The sequence below is a fragment of the Oppia nitens genome, unplaced genomic scaffold (genome assembly GCF_028296485.1).
Source record: "Oppia nitens isolate AA-2021 unplaced genomic scaffold, nextdenovo-longstitch-racon4-pilon3 scaffold9_pilon_pilon_pilon, whole genome shotgun sequence".
Classification (NCBI taxonomy): Eukaryota; Metazoa; Arthropoda; class Arachnida; order Sarcoptiformes; family Oppiidae; genus Oppia; species Oppia nitens.
Window position 1 is genome coordinate 689,240 of NW_026533253.1, and position 27,546 is coordinate 716,785.

The following is a 27,546-nucleotide window of genomic DNA, read 5'->3' on the forward strand; positions in this document are numbered from 1 at the left end:
ATTAATAATAAAATCTCCAAATATATATATATATAATAAAAACTATTTTCAAATAACAATTAACAAATCAATTGAATTATTCAGAGAAAAATAAACTTCAAATTAAATTTTATAAATTATAATTTATAATATCATTCAATACAAGTCTCGACTAAAAAAAATTAGTAATAATTAAAAAAACAAACTTAAAAATAGTCAGATTTTTTTATCATCAAAAAATTGTCTCATTTGAAAAATAATTGTCAATAAAATTCATTAATAATTGTCTATAAATGTTTCATCGAAATTTATTAATTATATATATTTTTAAAATTATTATTATTATTATTATTAATCGACATTATTTTTCAAACAAAACAAAACAACTTATAATAATATTATTTAACAATTAATTCTTTGGCAATCAAATACAATTCATTATTATTTTTTTTAATTTGTTATTATATCTAAATTTATAAATCAATAATAAAAACATTAATTAATTAGTGTTTTTTTAAATTTAAATTTACTGTTTGTTGTTTAGAGCGTTTCAAAAGACTAGCGTTTCAAATATAATTGTCAATCAATTTGTTTTTAATTTTTTAAAATTTAATAACAACTATGAGAGAGATGTGATGTTTATATATTTTTAAAATCAATGAGATATTTATATATATTTATTTATTTAGATAGTTAGAGTTGTCGGACATAATTGCCGGGAAATGTGCCGATTTTACCCGAACTGGTCGATCGGCCGACAAACCAGCCGTCGTCGCACTGCATGGTCACCATTAACAGGTCTCCCGGCTGTAACTCTAACTCATCCAATTGTTGTGGTTTGTATGGATACATCACTTTATATAACATAGGCTTAACGTTAGTCCGGATTGAATGTCTGCTGAAATGCGGATCAAATCTCTTGTTAGGCATCGATTGGTGATTCACATAAATGGGTGATTCAGGCCTTCGAGGAAGACCCGGAACTGACTGCTGTTCTGGTGGTGACAGAGACTGAACCGGAGATAATATCTGATTATTAGGTCGAAGTGCTATTGTATTAGAGAAAAAATGCATAACACAAACATATCAAATATTAATAAGCATTAGTAGTTTAAAAAAAGCAATATATTATTTGCTAATATCTATTATTAATTATTTTGTTTATTATACAGTATACTATTGGCATATATAACATATCAACAAATCATTTAAACACCATTAATTAAAAATTAATTAACTCATTAAAAAGCTATAATAAACTATATAATTATCTAGTTTTTTTTTAAAACCATTCAAAAATATTAGATTATATATTTATATACATTACTACAGTATTATTAAAGCGTAACTACTATTTATTAGATGTAATTACCGTAAAGTATATAATAAATATTTTTATATCTATTTTTCAAAGCTTTCGTTCAATTAATTAAATATTATATACAGTATATAATCCAAACTAAAAATCTAAAAAGTTATTTACATTAATTTGTCATTAAATCACAACATATATACATACATATTGAGTAATTTTATTTATTATTTATTTATTTTTTTGGTTGAATTTTTTTTTATATCTATACTAACCTAAGGGCTGTTTGATAGCTTCGACATAACTGCACGGAAAAATGCCCACTTCTTGTCTACCATTGACTCCTTCATACCAGTTCTCATCGACTCTTCTCAATAAAGTCAACTTTTCTCCCTATAATTTAATTTATAATAATTGGTATATAATTTTTAAATATATATATATATAAATAGTTTACTATTCACTCAAAATATTTTTTATTTTTATTTTAAAAAAAAAATAACCCACTCTTTTGAATGAAACTTCGACAGGAGTTTTGGCGATGAAGTCAAACTTGGCTTTTGCGAAACCCTCCTGTTCTAGATCGAGGTATGTGCGCGGCACCAGACCCTAACAGTTTTTTTTTCAAACAAAATAAATAGGGATTATTACACACAGATTTTTTTTTAAAAAAAAGTTAATAATATGTTATCAAAGTCAACAAATCATTTTTTTTTGAATGTCATTATCATTAAACATACAATTAGTCCGCTGTATGTGTCCTCCACTTCAACCCAATTATGATCTTTGGGTCGATTAATGTGAACGAGATCTCCTTTCTTCACAGACAACTCACGGCTGGCCAACGCCTGGAAGTCATATAAAACTCGGCCTAATTTTCTCTGTTGTCTATTCTCTGTGTAGATTTGCAATCAAATCACAAAAAAACGATAAGTAATTAATAATAATAAATATTGTTATTAAATATATTTTTAAATATCTATTTATATATATATATATATATATTAAACAATCAAACCTTTGCCAGAGTATGCCTTATCATATCTATCCAATTGCACGGGTGAGTGACTGGTAGGCGAGTAATGGTGTCGCCGTATATTATAAGTATCTTCTTTATCGGTCCTCTGATAATCGCCATCATAATAACCACTCATCTAAATAATTATTCAACAAAAAAAAATAGTTTATCAAAAAATAATAATATAAAAAACAAGTGTTAAGTTTGCATTTAAATTGATATTCAGATATAACAAAAATTTGAATTTTTTAAATTTAAAAATGCATTACTTGTTCCGCTTGTTGTCTACCAAAGTCATCACCGTTTATTTGATCCATTTTTAACTGATTTATTGGTGTTTTAAAATGTATATTAACCTGTTGTTCATCGTACTGATGATGAGACACTAGAGATTTTTTCAATTGTCAATTATAATATAATAGGAAAAAATAAAATAATGATTTTTAGATTATGAGCACAAAAAATGTCATTCAAAAAAATACATTGAGATAATAAAAAAATAATAATGAATAATATGATACATAACAAAAAATAATAATTTTCAAAAGGGATGTCCAATCGATCAATCAATGAATGAATGAATGAATTATTTTTTTTAATACCTTTTGTCGGCATATTAATAGAGAAGTCAATGGGATTGTCAACTATTCCTTCAATTCCCTCTTTATAGGACTTATAGATCGACTCTTTGGGATCACTAAGACCTATGACTAAATACTCTTCGCTATCGACAGTGTCATCATCTAAGGGTTGTTCAACATTTGGCGCAACACTTGACGACAACAACTGTATGTCAATCAACTGTTTCGTCGACGAGTCAATTGACTCTTGTTTTCGCTGAAGAGTATCATAAATAAAATCAAAATCTTCAGTAATCTGTTGCTGCCAGTCGTCGATAGACTGGTCAGACAGCGGTGGTGGACGTTGTGGAGGAAGAGGAGGAGCGGGTGGACTCCTAAGACTGTCCGAATAGTAGTCAATTCCTGGGTTGTTGTAGTTTGGGTCTGAATTTATGTTGATTTGTATTATTATTATTATTATATTTTTTTAAAGACAAAATTGTTTGTTTTAATAAATTTGTCGTTAAATTTTAAATCACACAATCTCTAATATATATTAATATATAAATTTATAAATATATTTAGATATTAATGGTTATAAAAATTCAGATCACACAGCAAACAAAATGCTAATTAAAAAAAATCACTGCAATTCAAACCAATGGTCAACAAAAAAAAATTATCGTAAACTAAAATAATGTTATATATATCCTATATATTTAATGTGTTGTATAATAACTCAATAATAAATAGCAATAAATATGTAGTCGTTTTTATTTTAGTTACTTATTATTTTTTTTATCAAAATAATGTCATTAAATATCTAACATTAATAGAGACAAACGACAAACTTTGCCATTAATTTTAACAATAAAAATATACATTAAATTGAATATATTTTATATTAATAAAAAAAATAATAAACAAGATATTTGGCATTTAAATATATATATTAATATATATCTAAGACCTAATTAAAAACTTCAAATTAGTTTCAATTAAATTAATTTTGTTTATATAATTAATATTATGAAATAACAAATTAGATGAATCACTTAAATGATTAATCTTTTACTAATAATAAATATAGAAATTTCAATAAAATTAATTTAAAATATAAGTTTAAATTAAAAATAATAAATTTTCAATTTAACATTCTTAGCAAAAAATTTAACAATTTTTCAATTAATTTATTCCAATTTTCCAAACAAATTATTACATAAAATCCTTAAAAAAACTCTACATTTATTGACTGAGCGGTGAAAAAACAATTAAAATTTTATTTTAAAACCTTTAAAAGTCTCGAGAGCTGACCTTTTAAGGAGAACTGGTATTAGAGAGAGAGAGAGAGAGAGAGAGAGAGAGAGAGAGAGAGAGATTTGATAGAAAAAAATATAACTAAAAAATACATTAAAAATCTGAACTAATCAAATAAAATTGATTTTTTTAAAAAAAGAAAAAACATTAAATTGAAGATATTTCTCAAACCAAAATCTATATATAATACTAAATAATACTTTAAAAACAGTATAATTTAAAAATCGTGAAAAAATAGTTTATTTAATTTTAATATATTTAAAATAGCAAATAATTATGTATGTGTTTGAAAATTCCTCTATAAAAAATAGTGTAACTAATGAAAAACAACAACAAAATAGTTAAATCACTTTAATTTATGTTTGCTATCAAAATTTTGTGAGATACATATCTTTTTAATATGTTTTAATGTTTGTCCCATTAATTTATATTTATTTAAAAAAAAAATCGAGACCCAAATTACCAATAGGTTTGATATAATAGACTACAAAATTTATGCTTAAAAAAATATATTAGACTAATCTTCGGTATTAAATTGAAAATACACTAAAAACCAGTAAAAAACTATTATTCTTATATTTTCTAATCTATTTTGAGAACTAAAATATTTTTCACTATAATTTTCAACAATAAATCCAAAATCCATTTAAGAAAACATTTTTTTTGAAATCAGTTTATCATTTGAGGTAAACAACACACTAGAAAATAAAGCCATAAATATAAAAAGGTATGTCTAAGAGATTATGTCACAAATTGTTAGGCTTTGAAAACAATTAATTTTTTTTGTTGGCCAACGAGTAATAGATTTTTAGTAAATTTAATTAAATTTTTATTTTTAAAAAAAACTTGTTTTAACAAATTTATTAAATAAGTATAAAATAAACTAATAAAAAAATAGACTGTCGTTTTTGTTGTTGTTGGTTAATGTATGCAAAGTTGTTTAAATAAATTATAAATCTTAGTATTTTTTATGTTGTCATGTTAGACATAAATAAATAAAAAAACAACAAATTTCAATAAAATTTTAATAAGTATATTAAAAAACAATTTTTATAAACATAATTATATAATCACCATCAAAAACTATATTATTGAATTATAAAAATTTACATAACTTAGCTTTAAAATACCGGTCTCTCTCTCTCTCTCTCTCTCTCTCTCTCTCTCTCTCTCTCTCTCTCAGTGTTTATGTGTGTATTCAATAAATATATATTATTTTATAATTTTGAGATTTTTTTAAATAGAAAAATAAACTATTTTTTACATATCCGATATTAACATATATATAATATATTATTGTTGAATAAATTCAAAATTAGTATTACAAATAATACTGTATATTATTGTTTAGTATTTAATACTTCAAATAGTTGGCAAATCTCTTTAACTGTTCGTGTTTTAAATAAACGAATAGTGGGTTTAGAGTAAATTAAATTATTATTATTATTAACATTACGACTACTATAGAGACCAATAATTGTGTCGAGACTACCGGTGCTACGGAATGTTTTCGATGTGATCGACGTTTTGTGTAAACATAAGTACTTTATATAATCGTTATATCCTTTTAAGCCTAAAAATACAATATAAATGGATAGAAATATGTCTGAACCTCTCATAGATGTTGTGTTGTGTTAGCACAGAAAAACATATTATAGAAACTTATAATATTAATGGATAACCAATTATTTTCAATGGTCTCTACAATTTATGAGATCCTTTTTTAATTGAGTGCTACCGTAACCCTCAATAAGTATAGTATAAAGAGCTCTTAAATAAGTGTTGTGTGTGTCTGTCTGAATATGTGTCTGAAAAGTCCTTAAATATTATTATCAAATAATCATTTATCTAACAGTTTTGTAGATCAAGTGTGCGGTACTTTAGTAGTAGTAGTAGTAGTAGTAGTAGTAGTAGTAGTAGTAGTAGTTGAGCGCAAAAACTGATTTATTATATTATATTTAGCTGTGATTTATTCATTCATGCGATCGATTCAATTGAAACAACCCTTTTGATGTGTGAATCAATTGGTTAAGCACTTTCTTATGGCATTTAACACTATAATAATAATAGTTATCATCAATTTTTTTAAAATATATATATACACTATTTATTTTAGTAAATCGTGTCATGCATTTAAGCAGTTTGCAAGTCATGCATATTTGGCATTCATTTATAGAGAGAAAAAAAATAAATAGTTTTATTATATATATATATAATATAATTCAAAAGTCAAACAAATCATAACCTTTAAATCCTATTTGCAAAAACACATCACACAAAACAACAAAAAAAACAAATAACTATTAGGATATGTCATTGACTTACGTTTGTGAGCGCGAGGCTGTGGGGCCGGCCTCTGGAGTCCTGTCAGCGGTATATCATCTCCTCTTTGCACAGATAGGTAAACATCGCGAGAGGTCGGTGACAGACCTTTTTTTTTGTTGGTTCAATTGGCAAACAAATTATTATTTTTTTTATTTATTAGTTATTATTAGTAATTTTTTTTTAGTTATTTTATTATCGCTGTTTATCTGACAGCTTATTGAGTGTTAAACACAACAAGAAAACCAAAAAACAAAAACATTTTTATAAAATCCTTGCCTTTCTTTTCCTTTTTCTTAATGATATACGAAGAATCTGATTCATAACCACTGCCGGTTGTCAATGTATTAAACACACAGTTCGGGTGATGATAGGGTGGTGCGGGTTGGTGTGTACGTTGGGCCAGACATATATCATCTCTACTTTCCTGTTATATTCAACCAACAAAAAATAAAATAAAATATTATTAATCATAAATCATAGGTTTAACATGATTTATATAAATAATCAATAAATAATCATAAAAATCACATATAAAACAACAACAATAACAAAATTGGCAATTAATAAACACCTGAATGATCGGTACGCGCGATACCATCGGACTAATAGTGTTAGACTCGACACTGGGTAGCGGTTCCTGTATTTTGTTTTTAAAAAGGGGATTAAATTAGCAAATAAACAATGTGTTAAACGATGCACTAAAATGTTTTATAATAATATATTATTTTTGTTATTAATTATGTGTAAAAAATGCAATTTTTTGTTATTAATATTAATAAATAACAATAAAAATAATGCTAAAAAAATACAACCAAACATCTGGAATAAAAAAAAATAGGAAAACTTCAAACAAAATCACAACAAATTATTAAAATAGCTGTCAAACACAGTATGGGGTGTCTGGAGAGTGTCAGTGGTGTATAATAATAATAAAGGGATTGATTGCTTGTTTTTTATTTTTTCATTTTGTATGAGAAGCACAATTGTTAGGCCTTACCTGAAAGGATGTGGAGAAGACCTCAGCAAATATTGAGTCGATATAAGTGAATATATGGTCGTAAAACTTATTATTAGGATTATTAGCGGTTATTATTATTATATGAAGAATAAAAAACCATAAGTTTAGTGTTTAGTAAACATAAAATTTTGTTATTATCTAAAATATATTAATTTAAAAAAAACTATAGTAACTTATAGTGTAAGTACACAGTATTATTACAACTACTACTACTACTGTAATGGAAAGTTAGCTATAAAAAAGTGTTTGTCAAAAGTCAAGTGGTCGTCAATATATTATTATTATTATTATGAGTTAAGTCACAAATATATCAAACAAACCACACGTTCATATGTTTTTCAAATATTATATATAAATAAAATTTAAGTTATATATATATATATGACATACCATTTGTTTTTCAAGTTCAGATATACTGGAATGTCCCGGTTCGTAGTCGGCTATGTTTTTAGGCACATAAGTGTGTCGGCGCTTACTATCCTCCTCATTAAGGCCGGGACTCAGCCGATAGTCTATAAAATTTTGGGGATTACATAATCAAAATTAGTGTGTGTGTGTGTGTGTGTGTGTGAGGTATGTGTGAGTTATTATGTTTAGATAAAACAAGTATATGGTGTGTGTATGTGTGATAAATGAGTGCACCCACCAAACGGTGCAAAACGAGTAGTGATAGTAAATGGCATTTATATACTGACTATTTAAAAAAACTAACTGTTTTTTTTTATATTACACATTACCTCTTCCTTTATATTTAGTGGGCTTTACTTTGACTTTGACCGCCTCCTCGTCCTCTTCAGTATGAGTTTTGTCAAATTTATGCATTTTCCTGACCCATGCCTTATACCAATCGGACGCGTATTCATCTTTTACGCCCTGTTTTTATTATTTTTGGTGGATGTGGTTGTAGTTTAATGTTTATCATTAAAAAAATTAATATTAAAAAACTACAACTTTATTATAATAAATTAATTGATAAAATATACCGATTTGAGAGTCAAAGGTAAACCACTTTCATCGACCGGTCCGATGCCTTCAGTTTTAGGCGGCGCCGGTATTACCTTACGATTTGTCGTCGTCGTCGTCACTGTTTCCGACACTGTTGTGTTTGGTAGAGTAAAATATTTGGTATCTTCTGTTTCATACAGGTATTTAGCACCGGGTGGTGGCGGCTGATCCGTTATGACGTGTCGGTGATGAATGTGTTGCTGTTGTTCCTTAAGTGGTTTATGTGAATGACTGAGCTGTATATGAGATGACTGTCTAATTATTGGATCCTGTTTTTGTAACTCTTGCTGGTCTTCAATAATATACTGTGTCTTCGTAGCGGTGGCTATACTACGCGGTAATGTCCAGTACTTGTGAACAGGAGTTACAGTTTGGTTCGGGTCGTAGAGTTCGGCCAAGTGTTCGACGTGATGCTCATCGGTGGTCAGTTCACTGGTTGTCGGCGACTGAGATGTTAGTGTAAAATGACTTTCCACTGTATATTTGGCACCTGTTGTCGCTGAACCCGGTGTCGTCGCTTTTAGGGGACGGAAACTACTATTGGCTATTGAATCGCGATCTGATGGATGAATCTGATGGTGTATTGTCGCTGGTATTGTCGTCTCTGTACTACAGGAACTGTTGGTTGTACTGCCCGGACTCCATACTAAATATATTAATGGATTATTAATTGAATGCATCATTTTTTATATTCAATTTTTTGTTTGTTTGTTTGATGATTTAATAATATCATAGATTTTTGATAATTAAAAAAAATCGCAAAATTGTTTGCATAAAATTAATGCAAATATTATGTAAATATATATTTATGTATTAATAGTTTTTATTTGTTTATTTTTTGTATAGAAAAATATAGTTTATTATCAGGGGTTTAGTGAAATCCATGGTGAAAAACAAATTTCTTGGAAAAACAATATTTAATTAACTTTAATAAATTTAATTTTCATTTTAATAATAATAATATCAATAATACTACACATATGTCGGATTGAATTAATAAATGAATAATTTCTTGCCATATGTTAATTAAATTCAGGCAAACATTTTGACAAATAAATAAAATTAAAAATAAACTTCTTTTTAATAATGATTTTTGTTTCTAAATAAATAACAAAAATAACATTTCACTAATAAAATTCCTCCTTTTGTCAAATAATTGATAACATAAACAATTATATTATATAAACTTATGTAGAAATTATATACAGTATATAAAAACAGTTTACTGTAATTTTGTTTATGTATTCCCATAACTAAATACAGTAAGCAATTTATTTATTTAGTAATAATAATAATAATTTCAAATTTGATGTATTAGCCAATTTTGTTATATCGATTAGTCCTAATATTAGTTGAATTTACTTTTATATAAATTATATCTCAATATATTAAATACGATTGAAAAGTCAATAATAATAATAAATATATAGTAAATAAGTCATTTGTAGTTGAATTTTGTTGAATCAATTATTTGCTGACCAAATGTCCGATGCATTTAACATATCGACGACTCTCTTAAGTAAATATATATTTCAATATCACTAATAAAAGCTAATTTTATGGCACAAAACCCACATATATATTGATATAATAAAGAGCTGTCGGTCTTTTTACTGACAAATATTTACACTTAAATTAAACGTTGAATTTTCGTGTGAATAATACTAATAATAAATGCATTTAATTATATGTATTTACTGTACTGTATATACAAACAAATATTTAAATAAAACATCAAAAATATAATTTAATAATAATAATAATAAATTCAAATATAATTTATTTATTTTGTAAACGTTTACTATGAAACTAACAATAAATGTTATACTAAGAAAAAAATAAACATTTAATATTAGTGTATTTAGTGAAAATAAATACAAAAGTAAAAAATCATTACTATCACAAATATTTTTTTTAACTATTTGGTAACTTTGATATAATATATTTTAAAAAACTTTTTAAAAATATAATATATTATTTAATAAATTTCATCGTATACTTAATTATATACATATCTTATCAGTAATAATGTTGCCGTTGTTTTTATTGACTAAAACTGATATCACAAATCACAAAATGTATGCTTTGATAACAATATATTCAATATATATATAAATTTACTTTCATATTCTTATATAATTAAATTTATTTCACACTTAATCAACCTTACATTTTAGCTGTATATTGTATTGTAAATTATGCAAAATAGGAAATCATAGGAAATACATACTATAATCTATTATCATTGTATGCATAAAACAATAAAATAATATATTCAACAACAACAACAACATAAATCTCACACATATTTTTATCAATGCTAGATTGACCCCATCACTACGGTATATACAATATATATATATAATAAATTGTAACTGAAAAGTTTATTAATCAAAATATTTCATTTATGATAAAAAACAAAGCATATAACAGTATGTATTTATACCATATCTTTATATAAATAGTGTTTGCACTTATCATTTATACTACAAGATATAAAAATATATATTTTAATTTTTATAACACAATAATGTATAATACAAGCACACATATACAATAAATAAATGTATATAAATATTTCTAAAGGCCATATCAATCATTTGATTAAATAGTTTATTTAACGATAAAAATAATATTTCATATTTTTTGAGATTTACTTTAATGACACCGAAATTTTTAAAAATGATATAATATTAGACAATATGCCCTAAAGTCTTATTATTATTATTATTATTGTTATTATTATTAGTAGTAGTAGTAGTAGTTGTTGTAGTAGTAGTACATATTTTTACATAAAATTATATATTCAATATAAATACAATTTCATCAAAAAATAATAAGATTAATAAATAATAGTTATAGTAATATTTTTACGCTATTTAATATTAATCTATTTTTATAATATGACATAACATATATAATATGCAATCAACAAACGGTTTAATTTTTATATAAATAAATTATTTGTCATAAAATATTTGGCATAAAATAAACATATAATTCTATGTAAATAAATCATTAAATGTGTCTCAAAAATTTTCATTCAAATAAATACAGTAATATTTAAATTATTTTTGCTAAAATATATTAATGAAATAATTATGAATATGTATACTGAGTATCAAATAACTTATAATTTTTTTGATTGAAAAATTAAAAAGACAAATAAATTTCGTGTACAAATTGTTTTCATATTTTTCCATTTTATATGTCATATATTTAATCGTTTAGCATATGATAAAATTAATCAGTTTTTTACATAATTATATTTAAATATCAATATAATAATAATAATAATAATAATAGACACTAACATGATTTGACAAATGATATGTCATATCATTTATAATGAGATCAATAGCCCTGTTTTTAAATGATATATTTAGAAAAAAATAAAAAAAATAAATCAATTTTTTGATTAAAAAACTTATAAAACGCCGGTTTTCTTATTAATTATATCGTTAATCACTTTAAAAAATCAATTGCTTAATGTTTAAAAAACATTTTTTTATTATATTTGATAATCTGATAAATGCAATGTTATTTATCACTCAAAATAAAACTCTGTCGATTAAAAATGAAAATTTTAAGATAATTTTTATGTTATATCAAAAAAATTATTTTTATAAACTTTAAAGAGAATTAAAAAGCATGGTTTCAATAAAAATAAATTATTCACAAATTAATTACCGATTAATATATTAGAGTATATAATCAGTAAACTATATATAAATTTATATACTTATAATACTATTTAATACAGTATTAACAATATTGCAATTGAAGTGTCAATTATAATATTTTATTTATAGAAAAAATCATTTCAATTTGATTTTTATATACAATTAATGAGTTGTGTGTATCAATGAAAATGCTATTAAAAATGCCATTCAAAGCTAAAACTCATTTGTTATCTAATAAATAATCTGAACGTAAAGTTCATAATCATCTCATAAAATGTTAAGTTTTTATAGGTTTAGCCATTAAAGTGATATTCATTTGATAATCAGTTCACCTATTGGTGAAAATCCTATGATTAATCATATTATATATAAAATAATACTTTATATAACTAATAATTAAAGTATCAAATTATAGTTGATATAATTTGATCAAAAGTCACTAAAAATATCCCAAAAATTACTTGTTATTTATTTCAATAATTAAGTAATCAAATTTTATATTTACTAAATAATAATTACTTATTATTAAATTATTGTGCTATGATTTTATTAAATTATAAGCTATAAACTTAAAGTTTTATATTCATAATTTATCAATATATATATATAATATTAGAAAAAGTTGTTAAAAATAAAAATTTCAAAATTTAGTTATTGGTAAAGTAAGTTAATTATATAGTTATTTTTAAATTGCAAAACTTATTGCTTTAATATAATTTATATGACATAATTAAAATAAACACATTCTCCTGGTTTTGTTGTTAAAAAAATATGTTAAATAACTTTGATTTGATTCTCTACTAAACATAATAAATAATAAAACTTAAATAATAATAATAATAATATAATTAATTTCGTTAAACATTTTTTTTGTCGATAAAAAATACAGTAGTTTAGATACAGTATTTATATAACGATAATAATTGTTGCAATTATTGCAAAAAATTGATTATGTTTTAAGTAAATATTAAGCAAAGAAACAAAAATTAGGCGTCAAAAACATATTATACAGACATATAAAATATATTATAACTTAAATACATTTTTGAATAACTGTTTTTTGGGTCTTTTAATAATATATAACTATATTTTATTTTCTAAAAAAGTGTTCCCAAAATAATACTATTTAGTTTCACAGCAAAAAAAACGGTATTTAAAAATATTTATAATAAGAAATAGGAAGAGAAACAAAATAAAATTGTTGAGAAAGACATACAGCTTTTGTACTCATTTTTTTGTAATGAAAAACATAAGTACTGTCTATTTTATACTGTATATGAATATGATGTGCAAGTGTTGGTAATATTATATATTTAGTATTATATATATATACAGTATATTACTGGGTGTTGTAGGTGCCTATGGTTTAGTTTACTACTCAACTATACTGTCACCAAATATCAGGTGTGGGCGATGTATAAATATATAACAGTTATATAACTGCAGCAATATATTTATAAATATGCCGTATATATAACAACAAAATTTTTTGTTGTAATACTAACTATTAATTACATGCAATATATTTGTTAAAATAAACATTTGATACAAATGTTGCATAAAATAAGTACTACTAATAATAATAATAAGTTACTACTGTATGTAGAATTTGCAATATTTATGCAATATTTACAAAAAAAAATCTTTTTTTATTTTTTAAAATGATTTTCTGTATCCTATTTTTATTTTAAGTATTGCTGTGTAGTATTGCAATCGTAAAAAATGTTTCTACAAAATAAAAAACAATTTTATAGATTTGTAAGTAAAATAAATTGTCAAAAACAAAAATAAAACAAAAAGCTGACAAAATTTTATAAAAGAAATACTAAATAAGACAATAAACGGATATTTGATTAAATAATAGTATTTTTGTGGGGGTTGGCATTGAATAATAATAATGCTAAATAACAACCTAAAAAAGTAATCGATATGAAAATGGGGGGTAAAGTCATAAATTAATGGATAAACTCCTGGCAAACAAATAAAATAATATAAATATATAAAAGTAAGACCTAAATGAAAATCATGGCACGACTTAGTTGTCGTAAATTGCATTTTCAGTTATTATATAAGCGTTTGTCAAATATATAAAAATATATATATTATAAGAGATTCCGAAAATAATCTTTTAGTTGATAACTCCTGAATATAACACAAAAGAGTTGGCAAAAAAACTTAACAGTGATTGTACTGTAGAATCAGCGAAGTAGTCATCGGTAGTGGTGTGTGTTTGTGTGTTAGTGAGTATATTGAGAGCACAGTTAGCATCAAATCTCAAAACATCTCTGTTTTTATATATCTATCTCTCTTTTTATGTGTTTCTTTTAATGGCAGTCAAGCGTTTAAAATAAAAAATAAGTAAATGCATTTAGTTGTGTGTGTGTATGGCTTCATATGTGTAATGTTAGCACTAATGGTAACCCAAATATATATATATATATATATATATTTAATACTTCATATTTTGCTTAACACATATTTGGCAATTAATAATGCATACAAAAATAATTGACAGAATATTCTTATCAAATATTTATATATATATATACTGTATATTATATAACAATAGGAATATTCTCACCATTTTTCGGTGCTTTAGCTTTGAATGTCGGTCCGCCGGTAAAGGCAGGCATATCGCTATCATCAGAATCGGGAGACAGAGCTAAGGGAAGTATGTCGGATGTCTTATCGCTTTGCTGGTCAATGTGGTCGCCGATGGTAATGGCCGCGTGAATCGGCGAGTTGTCCGGCGACGGATCACCAAAGTCTATATCTGGCGGCGGTATTAGGAAATCATTTGCATCAAAGTCTTCCGATGGCGAGAGTATCTCCTCCTCGCTGTGCGATTGCTGGTGTAGTGCTGGTGATGATGAAGACGTCAATGAAGAGTATTTTAAAAAATTGAAATCAAAAATAAAGAGTTATTTATATTTATAATTTAAAATAGTTTTAAAATATTTTCATATTTAGAGAAAACACATTAAAATAAACTATTATTTTTTTCTGTTGAAAATTCCTCTAATATTTATATAGAAAATATGTTGATAATAAAAATTGCTGTCTTTTTTAATGATTAAATGATTTACATCAAACACATACGGGTTATAAGCTATAAACTAATAATAACATTACATTGTATTTATTTGTATTAAAAACTTTTTAATTTAAACAAATAATAATTATTATCAACTTTTTTTCACTTTGAAAAGCGCACACATAATCTATTGAGACGATGATTGAAAAATATTAAGCAATGAGACATATAGTGATGAATGTTATACAGTATACGTATGTGTTATGTTTAAACTGTATTTAAGATCTAGACTTTAGATATGCAATAGGGCTGAGGATACGGGAGGAACAGTCACTTCAAAGAAGGGGATCAGCGATTCATATGAGAGATGCCAAGAGATGGATGTGCCTCACAAATGAAATAACACGCGTGTCTTAACTAACACACACACACATACACATCCTCTCCCCTCCATCATCCTCATCAACCCATACACACCATCCCATACTGTCCTAACTATTTATGGAAATTATAAAAATAGATGGGATTTGTAGGCAACATAACCGACAACTCGACAAACACACGCACACAGAAACGACAACAACAACAACAACGAAAAGCTACAAATCCCTAAACCCTAAGTCCATGTTTTTTAACACACATTTCAAAATACAAGTACATTATAAAGCCTTTAATTATTAAATTTGTTTTGCAGGACACATACACACACACACACACACAAAATAAACACAAAAATAAATATTCATTGAAAGTATTTTATATGTTTTATATGTGTATGCGATTAAACATCAAAATCAAATTGCTTAAATAAATATTACATGAATATTTAGGACGACAAAAAATAAGTCAACAATAAAAAAAATTGTAGACAACATATTGTTTCTAATGGACTCTTTTTCGACAATAAATAAATAATATATATATATATATATATATAATAGTCTAAAAAATAATTTTCAAACAACAAAAAATATATAAAGATATCTATGTTTTTTTTCATAAGCCTTTTTTTGCAGTAGTAACGAAAAATAATATAACATATGATACAGTATTTTATTTAACACTGTTGTATGAAAATGCAATTATATATTGTTTAACAAAACACTTATAATAATAACATTTAACATTTTAATATATAAGTACATAACGATAATAATAATAATAATAATAATTAAAAGTCACTTCAAATATTTTTTTATATGATATACGTGTACAAAATTTTCGCAATAATTATTACATATATTGCTATATAATATAATGCTATTGTACTGTAATTACCAGTGCTATCATCATAGTCATCGTTGTCGTCGTCATCATCATCATCATCGTCACCACCGCCATCATTGACAGCAATTGCATGACATTTGTCAGATGAACTAGTAGTTTGACTAACACAGGCACTATCACTGGTAAAACTATTAACACTACTACTACTACTTCTACTACTACTACTACCACCATTGGAACAGCTTAGGTTATCCTCAAGTTCCTCATCGATTGTTTCGAGACCACCGATGAGTGGCGGCAATACATTGTCACTCATACAGTAGTGATGATAATCATAATATTGGTTATTATAATCCACTAAATTATCATCTGTTAAGTCAGTAGTGTATTCACTGATCTCCTGATCACTATTACCGTTGTTGACAGTGTCCTCCTTCGACACATCAGTCAACTGTCGACTATCATTACCGTAATAGTAGTAGTAGTTGTTGTTATTGCCGTTATTGTCAATGTCATCAAACTTATTGTCACTATTATTATTAATAATAAAATCACCATTTTCTCCATCATCTCCATCATCATCACTAATATATATGAATTCAGCAAATTTTTCACTGTTTTCAACGTCACAGCGTTTGATATAATCAGCGAAAACATTGAAATCCCGGCGCGAATTCAATTCAAAAACTTTTTTCAAAGCCATTGATAACAAACAAACAAAAAAATTTTATGACAACTAATACACACACATACATACATACATACACTAAATATTTATAACTATATATTTCAGAGTGTGTTTTTTATTTGATTATTACATACAATGTAATGTCTAGTAGAGAGAGAGAGAGAGAATAAAAAAACAAACATTAATATTGTGATAAATTATGGGATCAAAAAAAACAGAGATTCATATAATCGCACCGGTAATCGATAGGTTTGTCATTGAGTAGAGCAGCAAAAAAATACAGTCATAATAAACACATATAAATGTTTTTTATTGATGAAAAACACAAAACATATCACACAGAACTTATTTGTATGTGTTTTTTATAGACAAAACTTATCGGATAACACCACACAAACACATACACAAAATATATGATATTTATAACTATATTTTTTTCCAATTGAAACAAAATATATAATCACATCACCAATTCATGGCTAAACACATAACTGTGCAGAAAAAAATACAGACATACACATACACACAACGCCCCGGAGCAGTACTGTTAGCATTAGTCCAATGCATAAGGAATAAGAGTAATGTATTTATAAGTTATTCATCTAAACTACTCTCATGGTTAGCCCTCATCACAAGCCATGAGCCCCTCTCAAACATTGGGTATCACATCATAAATATAGATCATTTTGGTTATAATGTTTTGCGCAAATTAAAGGCATTTTTCAAACCATACAACAACTAGAAAACCATTACAACTAATAACTTATTGAGAGGGGAGTCCTGTGACTGTATGTGTGTGTGTTTGGGTATGTATTAGCCGATCGCTTACTCAACACATACACAGCGAATGACAGCAAAATATAAAAAATACAAACTTTTTATATATAAGTAATATTACAGTACAACCAACACAACAGTATATGTACAGCACCTCTCATTACTTATAATATTATTATTATACCAATAATTATACTGTATAACATTAATAGCATATTGCTGGGTATATATAAAAAACAATTTATAATATAGTAATAATCGAGAGATTACATTAGATAATATGTTATCATTAAGTTAAAATAAAATATATTTAAAAAACAGGAAAATATACATTAAAAATGATAAAACCTGGTGAACAATATAATGTGAACAGTTAGGCAATAACAACAACAACTAAATGAGAAAAAAGGACACAATAATCAATGGGCGGAACCGTTCAATACTAAATTGTATTACTTAAACAATTTGTGAACAATTTTTATTTTACTTAAATACAATTGTTTCGTGATTTTTTGTTGTTGTTGGCTGAGAAACAGTCGATTGGCTTATTGATTGTTATATAACTTTGTAATATAAATATATATATCAAATACCCTATCAATTGCTACCAACTAAACTGTATATCTATACGGGTATTGATAGATATAAAAAAAACCAAACAATAGATAGCCAGAGACATACCTTCTTCATCTTCATCGTCCACGTGATAGTATATATGTCGGGCCAACTCAGAGTCGCTATGCCTTTAAAATTAAAAATAAAAACATTTTTAAAAAAATTATGACAATTTTTTTAATAGTTAATAAAGATATTATTTTTGATTTGAATCCAATAGACGTGTAGAAACATATTAAAAATAATAAAAGTAATGATAAGTGATGTCTAAATGCTATTTAATGTCATCGCTTGTCTTGAAAAATAAAAATAAAAAATACTATTGACAACTGATTTTTACTGATATGTCATTAGAAATTATATTTAAAAAAAATTATTAGTTAAGTTATATAACATACAAATAAATAAAATTTAAAAATATTATTTTTAGAGTAAGTATATATATATATATATATATAAGTAGTAATCAATAATTAGGCAAACCTGCGGACAGTTAGATGCAACTGTCGGTTGAGTGTATGTTTAATTAGTTGATAAGTAAAGTCTAGTTTTGTCAATTGGTCCGATTCGCTAATCTCTGTAATTATTAAAGTCATTGTATTAGTTTTTCAAAAAACACAACACACAAACACACAATGGGTTAACAAATTAAAGTTAATAGCATTATTAGATTATTATTATTTATTTGTAATGTATTAACGGAGGATATAAAGAGAAAGTGCATTCACTTGTAATAATAAATTTAATAGACTTATTATTCACAAAACACCAACAAAAAAAACAATTGACAACACATTTTTTTATTGCTGAACAATACAATCTCTATCTAACTAACAATAACAACAACAACAAAAAAAGTCTTAAAATGTGTAGTCAATGTTTGCTTTTTACACATATTTATTAATTTTTTTTTACAAAAAAATAATATTTAATTTGTTTGGCCCACCCTTAGAGTCCTGTTCTTCAGTCTGCCGGTGCAAAGTCGGCGGGTGTTTATCCACTTCAAAATTGTTCACTAATATTATAGACACATAGAGAGAAAGATAGAGAAAAAATACAAAAATAAATAATATAAATTTTTTTTTTTAGAAAATAATATAATTAAATAAAACACTTACACAAACACATAATAAACTTAAAGTATTGTATTATTATTACAATAATAATAATATACTTTTTTAAGAGAAATATTCATTAATTATAATTATCATAACAAAGACTAATATGAAAATTTCATTAATTCTTAATGAATATGAACTACAAAAACAGATTTATTTCATATATATTATTATTATTATTATTAATAAATTATTAATATATTAACAAATTAATGTTAACAAAATGCAAATGATATGCTATAATATAATTTACAAATGTGGTCATACCTGCTATGATCTCATCGTGCACCCGGAGCCCACTCTTCGAGGCTCTACTGCCACAGTTTATCTATAAAGTAATAATAATAATAATAATACATATAAAGAGTCAAATAAACTAAATCTCAATTAATTTTTATAATATTATCGTTTTTATATGGCATGCAATCGTAAAACTAGTGTAAAACAAGTAACTGTATGGCGTTTTCGTAATAATATTATAATATTGTATTTTTATGAAACTTTTACATTAATTATTTGGGCTATTCATCGCACACACACAGATACATACCATACATATATACATAGTATTATTAATGATATCAACGCCTGAAAATTTATCTATGTATGTATGTGTGTGTGTGTGTATGTATGTATATGTGTGTGTGTTTGTGTTTGTGTGTGTGTGTGCATTAAACATGTGTACAGCAGTGTGTATTAAAATTTTATTATATGCCATATAAGTTAGAATCATAATTAACTGATTGTTATTTACAATAAGATCTTTTTTACAATAGTTTGCAAAATAAGTGAATGAATGAATGAATGAAAGAGTAAGTAGAGAGAGAGAGAGAGAGAGAGAGAGAGAGAGAGAGAGAGAGAGAGAGAGAGAGAGATGATATAGAAAAAGACAAAACCAATAGATGGTTGGGGAACAGGAATAGTGATATTTAAATGAAAACAGTTTATATTAATGACAATTGTTGCCAACAAAAGGCACATACATTTTGTTTGACTTTCTTTCTCTTCAATAGTTTCCTCAATAATAGCATTATTACTGAACTATTCATTTAATTTCATTCATTTCAAATCAATGGGTATTTAGTCAGATATATTTATATATATATAAATTATATATAACTGACTATTAAAAGCTGATGTATTTTTTGTAGGCAAAGATTATTTGAATGCAAGATCGATAAAATTAACGATTAATTTGCAACAAACAACAAAAAACTAACAACATTTTCAATGATTTTTAAAAGTGGAAATATTATTACTATTATTAGAGTATTATAGCACACAAGTGGTTCACTTTTATTTGAAATGAAACCATTTGAGAAAACATACAACTCTTATACAATATTATATTCAAAAAAAAACTATTTCACAAATATATTTATACCAGTATTATATATATTAAACAACATATCATAAATGTTATCATTACTGTATTTATTTTTTGAACGCAAAAACACTTAAAATACTTGCATTATATAAGTGCCTCTCTAACTATCCAAATGGCTATTTAAACAGTTAAAATGTAATCATCAGTCGATATGGTATTATATGATATAATTTTTTTTCGGGCACTGTTAGGGTGGAGCTCAACCATATCTGACAAATGCTTGCAATTATCAAATTACATAACTCTCCGACAAACAAACTTATTAACAACACAAATATATACACACTATGTATGCAATAATTTATTTTTGTATTTTCACAAAAAATAAAACATCATCTCTGATTAACACAATTAATGAAAATTGATATTATAAATAAAACAAAAATGTTTTATATAATGAGTCAAACCTAATAAAAATAAAATAATTGCCGTTAGATAAAGTTCACAAAAAAAATATATATAACAACTTTATACCATTTAGAAAATTAGTTTACTTTATAAATTAAAAATTATATAAAGTATATATATATATATATATATATATAATTTATATATAAATTTTGTTGTATTGTTTGAAATTGTTGAAAATAATGGTTGTCTAAAATAAAAATAATAACAAAAAATAAATCATAACTAAAACAAAAAATAAGTGTATATTACACACCTATGCGCTAAACGACAACTACAGTATAGTACATAATAAAAACAATGTTATTTATACATCAAATTAACACCATTTTTTTTGCTTTCAATAAACTATAAATCACTATCATTAGTTAGAGTATACAAAAAAAATAATAATAATAACAAAATTATTTCCAAATTAATGATTCAATATATTCCTAACATTAAACCAGACCCTTAATAGCTAACATTTATGAATTAAATTTATATACAATGCATTATATATGTACAGTACAGTATTTTTATATATATTTGTATATATAAAAAACTATTTTAAACACTAACTTAAATATAAAATATTATACGTATAATAAAAGATTTTGCATAAAATTAATTTTAAATATATTCACACAAAAATAAAACAGGAAATGTATAGTGTTTGTGATGTAATAGTTTTTCAATGCAGAGGTGGGTTCTAGCATTCAATTTCCATTATATGCTTTTTAAAAAAATATATTATAATTTAATGTATATTTTTTTAAATGTCTATTAAAGACAATAGAGAGTGAGTGGAAAATTCTTTGTTGTAATACACGATATATTGTTATTGTTATTATTATTCATTAATAATATATTATTTAAGACAATAATTTTATTAGTTTGAAGGACATACAGTATATATATACATAAAACACATACCGATACATAAAATGGATAATATTTTCCCATTTTTCTGTTTTCACTATTATATTGTCTATTATGTTTGCATAATAAAAAAATTGAGTGTTCAATTTTACTAATTAAATTAAATTTAATAAATATATATAATTCAATTACCAATTGAATTCAATTAACTGATAAATTAAGTTAATGTCACGCTTTTTACAAAAAAACAAACAATAAATAAAATAATAAAAGTCATCCAAAACATGTCTAAATAAACCATTTTTCATATTATTATTATTTTTGTTCACACAGAATAATAGAAATAATGATGTAATAATTGTAGAAAAATATTATATCTTTTTTTAAACAAAAATAAATAAATAAAATAAATATTTTATCGATAAAATATTGTGTATAAAAATTCCAAAATAAAAAGTGAACAACAATTGAAAAGAAATAAATAGCAAAATTTGTTGCAAAAAATTGATTCAAAAAATATAATACTGTATTATTATACTAAACACTTACACATATACAAAAAAAAACGCGAAAAACTAAAAAATAGGAAGAAAAATGTTTAAATTATTATAAACTAAGTCCCATTGAAATTGATTGAAAACACAATTTTTAAAAGGAAAGGATTTTTATTTCAATTATATATATATATTTTTATATAAATTTTTAAAATTTACGTTTTTTTTGTTGTTGCTTTGTATTTATTATTACATGACTTCAAATGTATTGGTCTTATATAATATTTACAGATAAACTCAAGGGTTTTGTTATACTTTTATATATATATTTATATATTACAGTATATGTACTCTTGATATTAAAATCTAACATTAAATATATTTATGGCACTGATATCAGGACTCTATTGGAGACGGATTTTTTTTGTAGGTATGAAATACAAAAGTTAAACATAAATCTTATGTTTTTATCTGTGTGTGTGTGTGTGTGTGTGTGTGTGTGTGTGTGTGTGTGTGTGTAAAACTGTGGACTGAAAATCATTATTATTATCTGATATAAGTTAACATATATATACAGTATATGTAGTAATATATTTTCTGCTATTATCTTTAATATTAAATATATTAATAACAAAAATTGTCTTTTTAAAAAAATATTTACAATTATTTTTTGTTGAAAATACAGTTATTTTTATGTTTTTTAAAAAAAAAACTCAAATAAAAATATTTTTCCTTAAAACAAATTTTATAGTTTAAATTTAATGGCATTCAAAAAAAATTTTTTTATTAGACTAGTTTTTCCATAAAATAATCTCAAAATAAAATCAATTAATTATTAATAATAATTGCAAAATTTAAATCGTATAATCAACAACAACAAAATATTAACTAAAATATGTGATATCAAAACACTTTTATATAATTAATTTATTGCAAACAAATACATGTTTTTAATATGTAATATACCAACTAATCTTTCAGTACTATCACTACAACCAACAAAATTGACTGCAAAAAACATCATTACATAATACTGTATATATATATATATCTAAGAGTATCTATTTTACCACAAAACTAATATATCAATAGACTCTCAAACTCGCAACTAATATATTGCCGTTTCTTATATATATATATATATACAGTATATATATAAATAAATAAATATATTGATTGTTTTGTGATGAGATACTGTACTCTTCCAGCAATGAGCTGAGTAAACATTTATTGATATTATTTAACATAGAGTCCAACTAAAGTAAAGTACAATACCAGTGATAACTAGCACTGTATGTACAGTAATATACCGTACAGTATGTGTGCTAAACTCAAATAATAATAATAAGAATAATAATAAAGTTTAACTCAATTTATATAATAAAGAGGAGGCAATAATAAAAAAAATATGTATACTAAATGTAGACTAAATTAGACCGATTTAGACATTTTGTTAATGCATTTATAGTATACTGTATAATATATACGGTATTTAATAAATGTATAGTCGGCACACAACCCACTAACAAATAAATGTCACAACAATTGTATAATATATTTTGTGTGTGTGTTTGATGTACTGAATTTTTTTTGTGTATATATAATTTGTATCATCATTTGATACTACAGTTTATTATATTATATATATATAAAAAAAACTTAAATACAATGCAATCTAATCGACATTAGTTTATTTTTTGCAACAATTTATGTATATGTATAGTATGTATACAATATGAAATACTGTATTATCTAACATATGCAAATGTGAAATCGTATTTATTATCACTGATAGCACAATATTTATTGTGTGTGTGTGTGTGTGTGTTAGCAATACTGTGAACAGTGTGTATGTGTATACATAAATTTATATGAATTGGTGGTTATTTAAGTTAGTCTAACAAAACCAAATGGCCATCAGTTATGATGAGTTATATATGCAAACATTTTTATTTATTACCAGACCATTGGCCTTAAAGCCCTATGCAAACAATTGATTGCAAACATTATATTATGAATAATATATTAATATAATGAATACTTTTATTTGTTATTTTATATGACATGACCTCAGAGTTTTTCTGTGTGTGTATTGGTATCATTATTTGTACTGTCTTTTCCTGTTTGTCATCTATTTTAATACTCATTATAAATAAATATATGAACCATAACATTAAAATACTGTACATAGCATACAGAGAGGATGAAAAATAAATATTTAAACTAAAAAAAGCACACACACACACACACACACACACACACACACACACAAATCAATTTCAAATTCATAGCAAACTGAAATTCTCGTCACACAAAAAAAATTGATATTCATATTCAAACTAATTTTTTTCTCTCTCTCTCTAATATATAATAATAAATCTTTTTCTATAGATTTGTCTCTTAAATATTTTTGTTTTATTATTTTACTTGAACTTCATTTGTCATTAGATTTTTATTTTCGTCGATTTCAATCAATTTTTGTTTTCTTATTTGTGTATTGATTGTGTTGTTGGAAAAGCAACAAAAAAAAATCCAATCGATTAATTGAGTGAAAACACTATCTATTTGGATGTTTTTTAGAGATATATACTTTCATCACTACTATATAGATAACACTGATATCCCAAAAAAACTAACCGACACAATGTTTCATTCATGGACTTTAACATTTGCATCTCATGGACGATATGGGTGGGGGTAGGGTCAGGAATTGTATGGATGGAGGGGATGGAGGAATGGGATGTAAATATTATGTTATGAATCACACACACACATGCATGCATGCAATGCATTATAAAAACAAGATACACACAATAATAATAATAATAATAATAATAATAGTGTTTTGCAACACACATATGGTTAACATTGATAATGAATGCTTTTTAACATAACTATGTATAACATATTAAATAAATACTGCGATAGTTTTATGTTGCAATGATTTTTTTTTTTTTTTTTTGAGGGCCACTACTACAGTACTACTAAAACACATAACATTGCAAATTATACCGTACTCTTTAAGTTAGTATACCATTAAATATTAAACATTAAAGTAATGCATTTGTTGTTGTTATTATTGTTGACCCCCTTTTTTGTTATTAAATATCATTGATATAATACTGTATATATTGTGTATATAATGTTGTAAACTAATATTTAGTTTTTTTGTTTGTTATTATCTTTTTATTATTTCAATTTTCACTTGAAATAAATCGGCAATAAACGATATGTTTGTTTTTTTTTCGTTGAAATAATTATAAAATTACAGTTTGATAACAAAAATATCATTTTTCAATTGTTTTATTTGCAATTTGTAAAACAACGACAATAAATACAATAATAATAATAAAATTTTTTAAACAGTATTTACACTTTGGATATCTTATTTCATTAACTTTAAAAAATTGTATTATCAAATATCACCCTATTGTAAGATAATAAATTAAATAATAATTTTTTTTGTTTAAAAATAATAAAATCTATAATTATATAAATTACTGTAGATATATGATATATATTGACATCATCATCATAAAAATATTATAAATTAAATACAATGTAAATCTATATGATATATAATTTTATTATAGGAATATTTATAAAAAAAAATTTATATATAGGAAACTTTTTTAATAGTAATGATAATCAATTTTGAATGACAATACAATTATATAAAAATAACAAAAAAAATAAATAGAAAAATAATAAAATGAAAATATCATACAATAAAATAATTTATTTTTATTTTTTAAATAAAATAATTAACTATAATTTAAATTCAAGGATAGCATTAGGATAAGCATTGAAAATAAATTGCATTTAAAGTAATAATAAATTTATTTAAAAAAAATAAATAAAATATAAATAAGTGATGAACTCATATATGATATGCAATGTTATGAAATTGGATACGAAAACAGAGAGATAAGAGATGTTATATAATATACATAATAATAATAATCAATAGATAAGAGAAAAAATATTATATAAGATATATATATATATGAATATATATGGTATACCTTGGAGACGATCACTTGATCCCTCCTCTGTTTGATACGGAAACCCCAGGGAGGGCCTCCTTTTAACGTAAAATTTAGCACATGATGTGGCACAAGTAGGTCACACTGATGGTGACCAACAGTGTGGTCCATAGACTTAGTGATCATTGGCCACTATATCCCCATTTAATGTCATCAGTAGTACATATCGGCGCCCAAATTACTATACTGTAGAGGCATTGGCATAACAGCCGCCAAAAACACAACACAACTAACTGTCTATCAATATGTGTGTTAAAGATGTAGAGAGAGAGGGGATAGTCGTCTCCTCTGCAGTCATACTGACATACAGTTAGAGCCCTTTTCAACACTACTAATGCCAGCTGTAGTTATAGTAGACATACCCCTGTGTTGTAGACCTCTCACTATTGCTTGGGATACCAGTGCCCAAACATCTATCAAATCTATACTAATCTATAATCAAATGTATGTTAATTACTATCAATTGATTGCATAGACATTGATATGTATTGTCAGTAATTATTTTTGTTTACTAATAATATCATTGATTATCCTATAAATTGTTTAACAATTCAAACAAATACTATAAATACTAATCTCTAGTCATTATAATTGACTCTCACTTTCCATTTAGTCAACAGAGAGTGTGCGGCAAATATTCAAAGTCTTGTCGTTCATCAATAATGTCCACAATA

General features: G+C 24.6%; 1 protein-coding gene across 7 annotated transcripts; it reads right to left on the reverse strand.

Annotated features, from left to right (window-relative positions):
• Nucleotides 1–533: 533 nt before the first annotated feature.
• LOC128964485 (sorbin and SH3 domain-containing protein 1-like) lies at nucleotides 534–27,231 on the reverse strand. Of its 7 annotated transcripts, none has more exons than XM_054311084.1 (21): nucleotides 26,852–27,231; nucleotides 19,944–20,004; nucleotides 19,505–19,573; nucleotides 19,042–19,135; nucleotides 18,625–18,686; nucleotides 16,530–17,165; nucleotides 14,799–15,077; nucleotides 8,513–9,180; nucleotides 8,267–8,402; nucleotides 7,920–8,041; nucleotides 7,509–7,574; nucleotides 7,083–7,148; nucleotides 6,788–6,935; nucleotides 6,512–6,616; nucleotides 2,912–3,313; nucleotides 2,579–2,694; nucleotides 2,310–2,445; nucleotides 2,032–2,186; nucleotides 1,799–1,900; nucleotides 1,567–1,684; nucleotides 534–1,028 (listed from the first exon to the last, which is right to left on the reverse strand). In XM_054311084.1, exons 1-21 carry the CDS (start codon nucleotides 26,996–26,998, stop codon nucleotides 673–675), a joined length of 4,044 nt encoding a protein of 1,347 aa, XP_054167059.1. In that variant the 5' UTR covers nucleotides 26,999–27,231; the 3' UTR covers nucleotides 534–672. The 7 variants fall into 7 exon arrangements, with proteins under 7 accessions (XP_054167059.1, XP_054167062.1, XP_054167061.1 ...); XM_054311087.1 differs by lacking the exon at nucleotides 26,852–27,231 and adding an exon at nucleotides 22,387–22,437; XM_054311086.1 differs by lacking the exon at nucleotides 26,852–27,231 and adding an exon at nucleotides 20,660–20,718.
• Between the last annotated feature and the right edge of the window lie 315 nt (nucleotides 27,232–27,546).

Coding starts and splice junctions, on each gene's coding strand:
- LOC128964485 (XM_054311084.1), bottom strand. CDS start 26,998: ATGATCACTAAGTCTATGGACCACACTGTTGGTCACCATCAGTGTGAC. Junction 15,078..16,529: donor TGACTATGATGATAGCACTG/GTAATTACAGTA, acceptor CATCATCACCAG/CACTACACCAGCAATCGCAC. Junction 8,042..8,266: donor CACTAAATATAAAGGAAGAG/GTAATGTGTAAT, acceptor AAAATTTTATAG/ACTATCGGCTGAGTCCCGGC.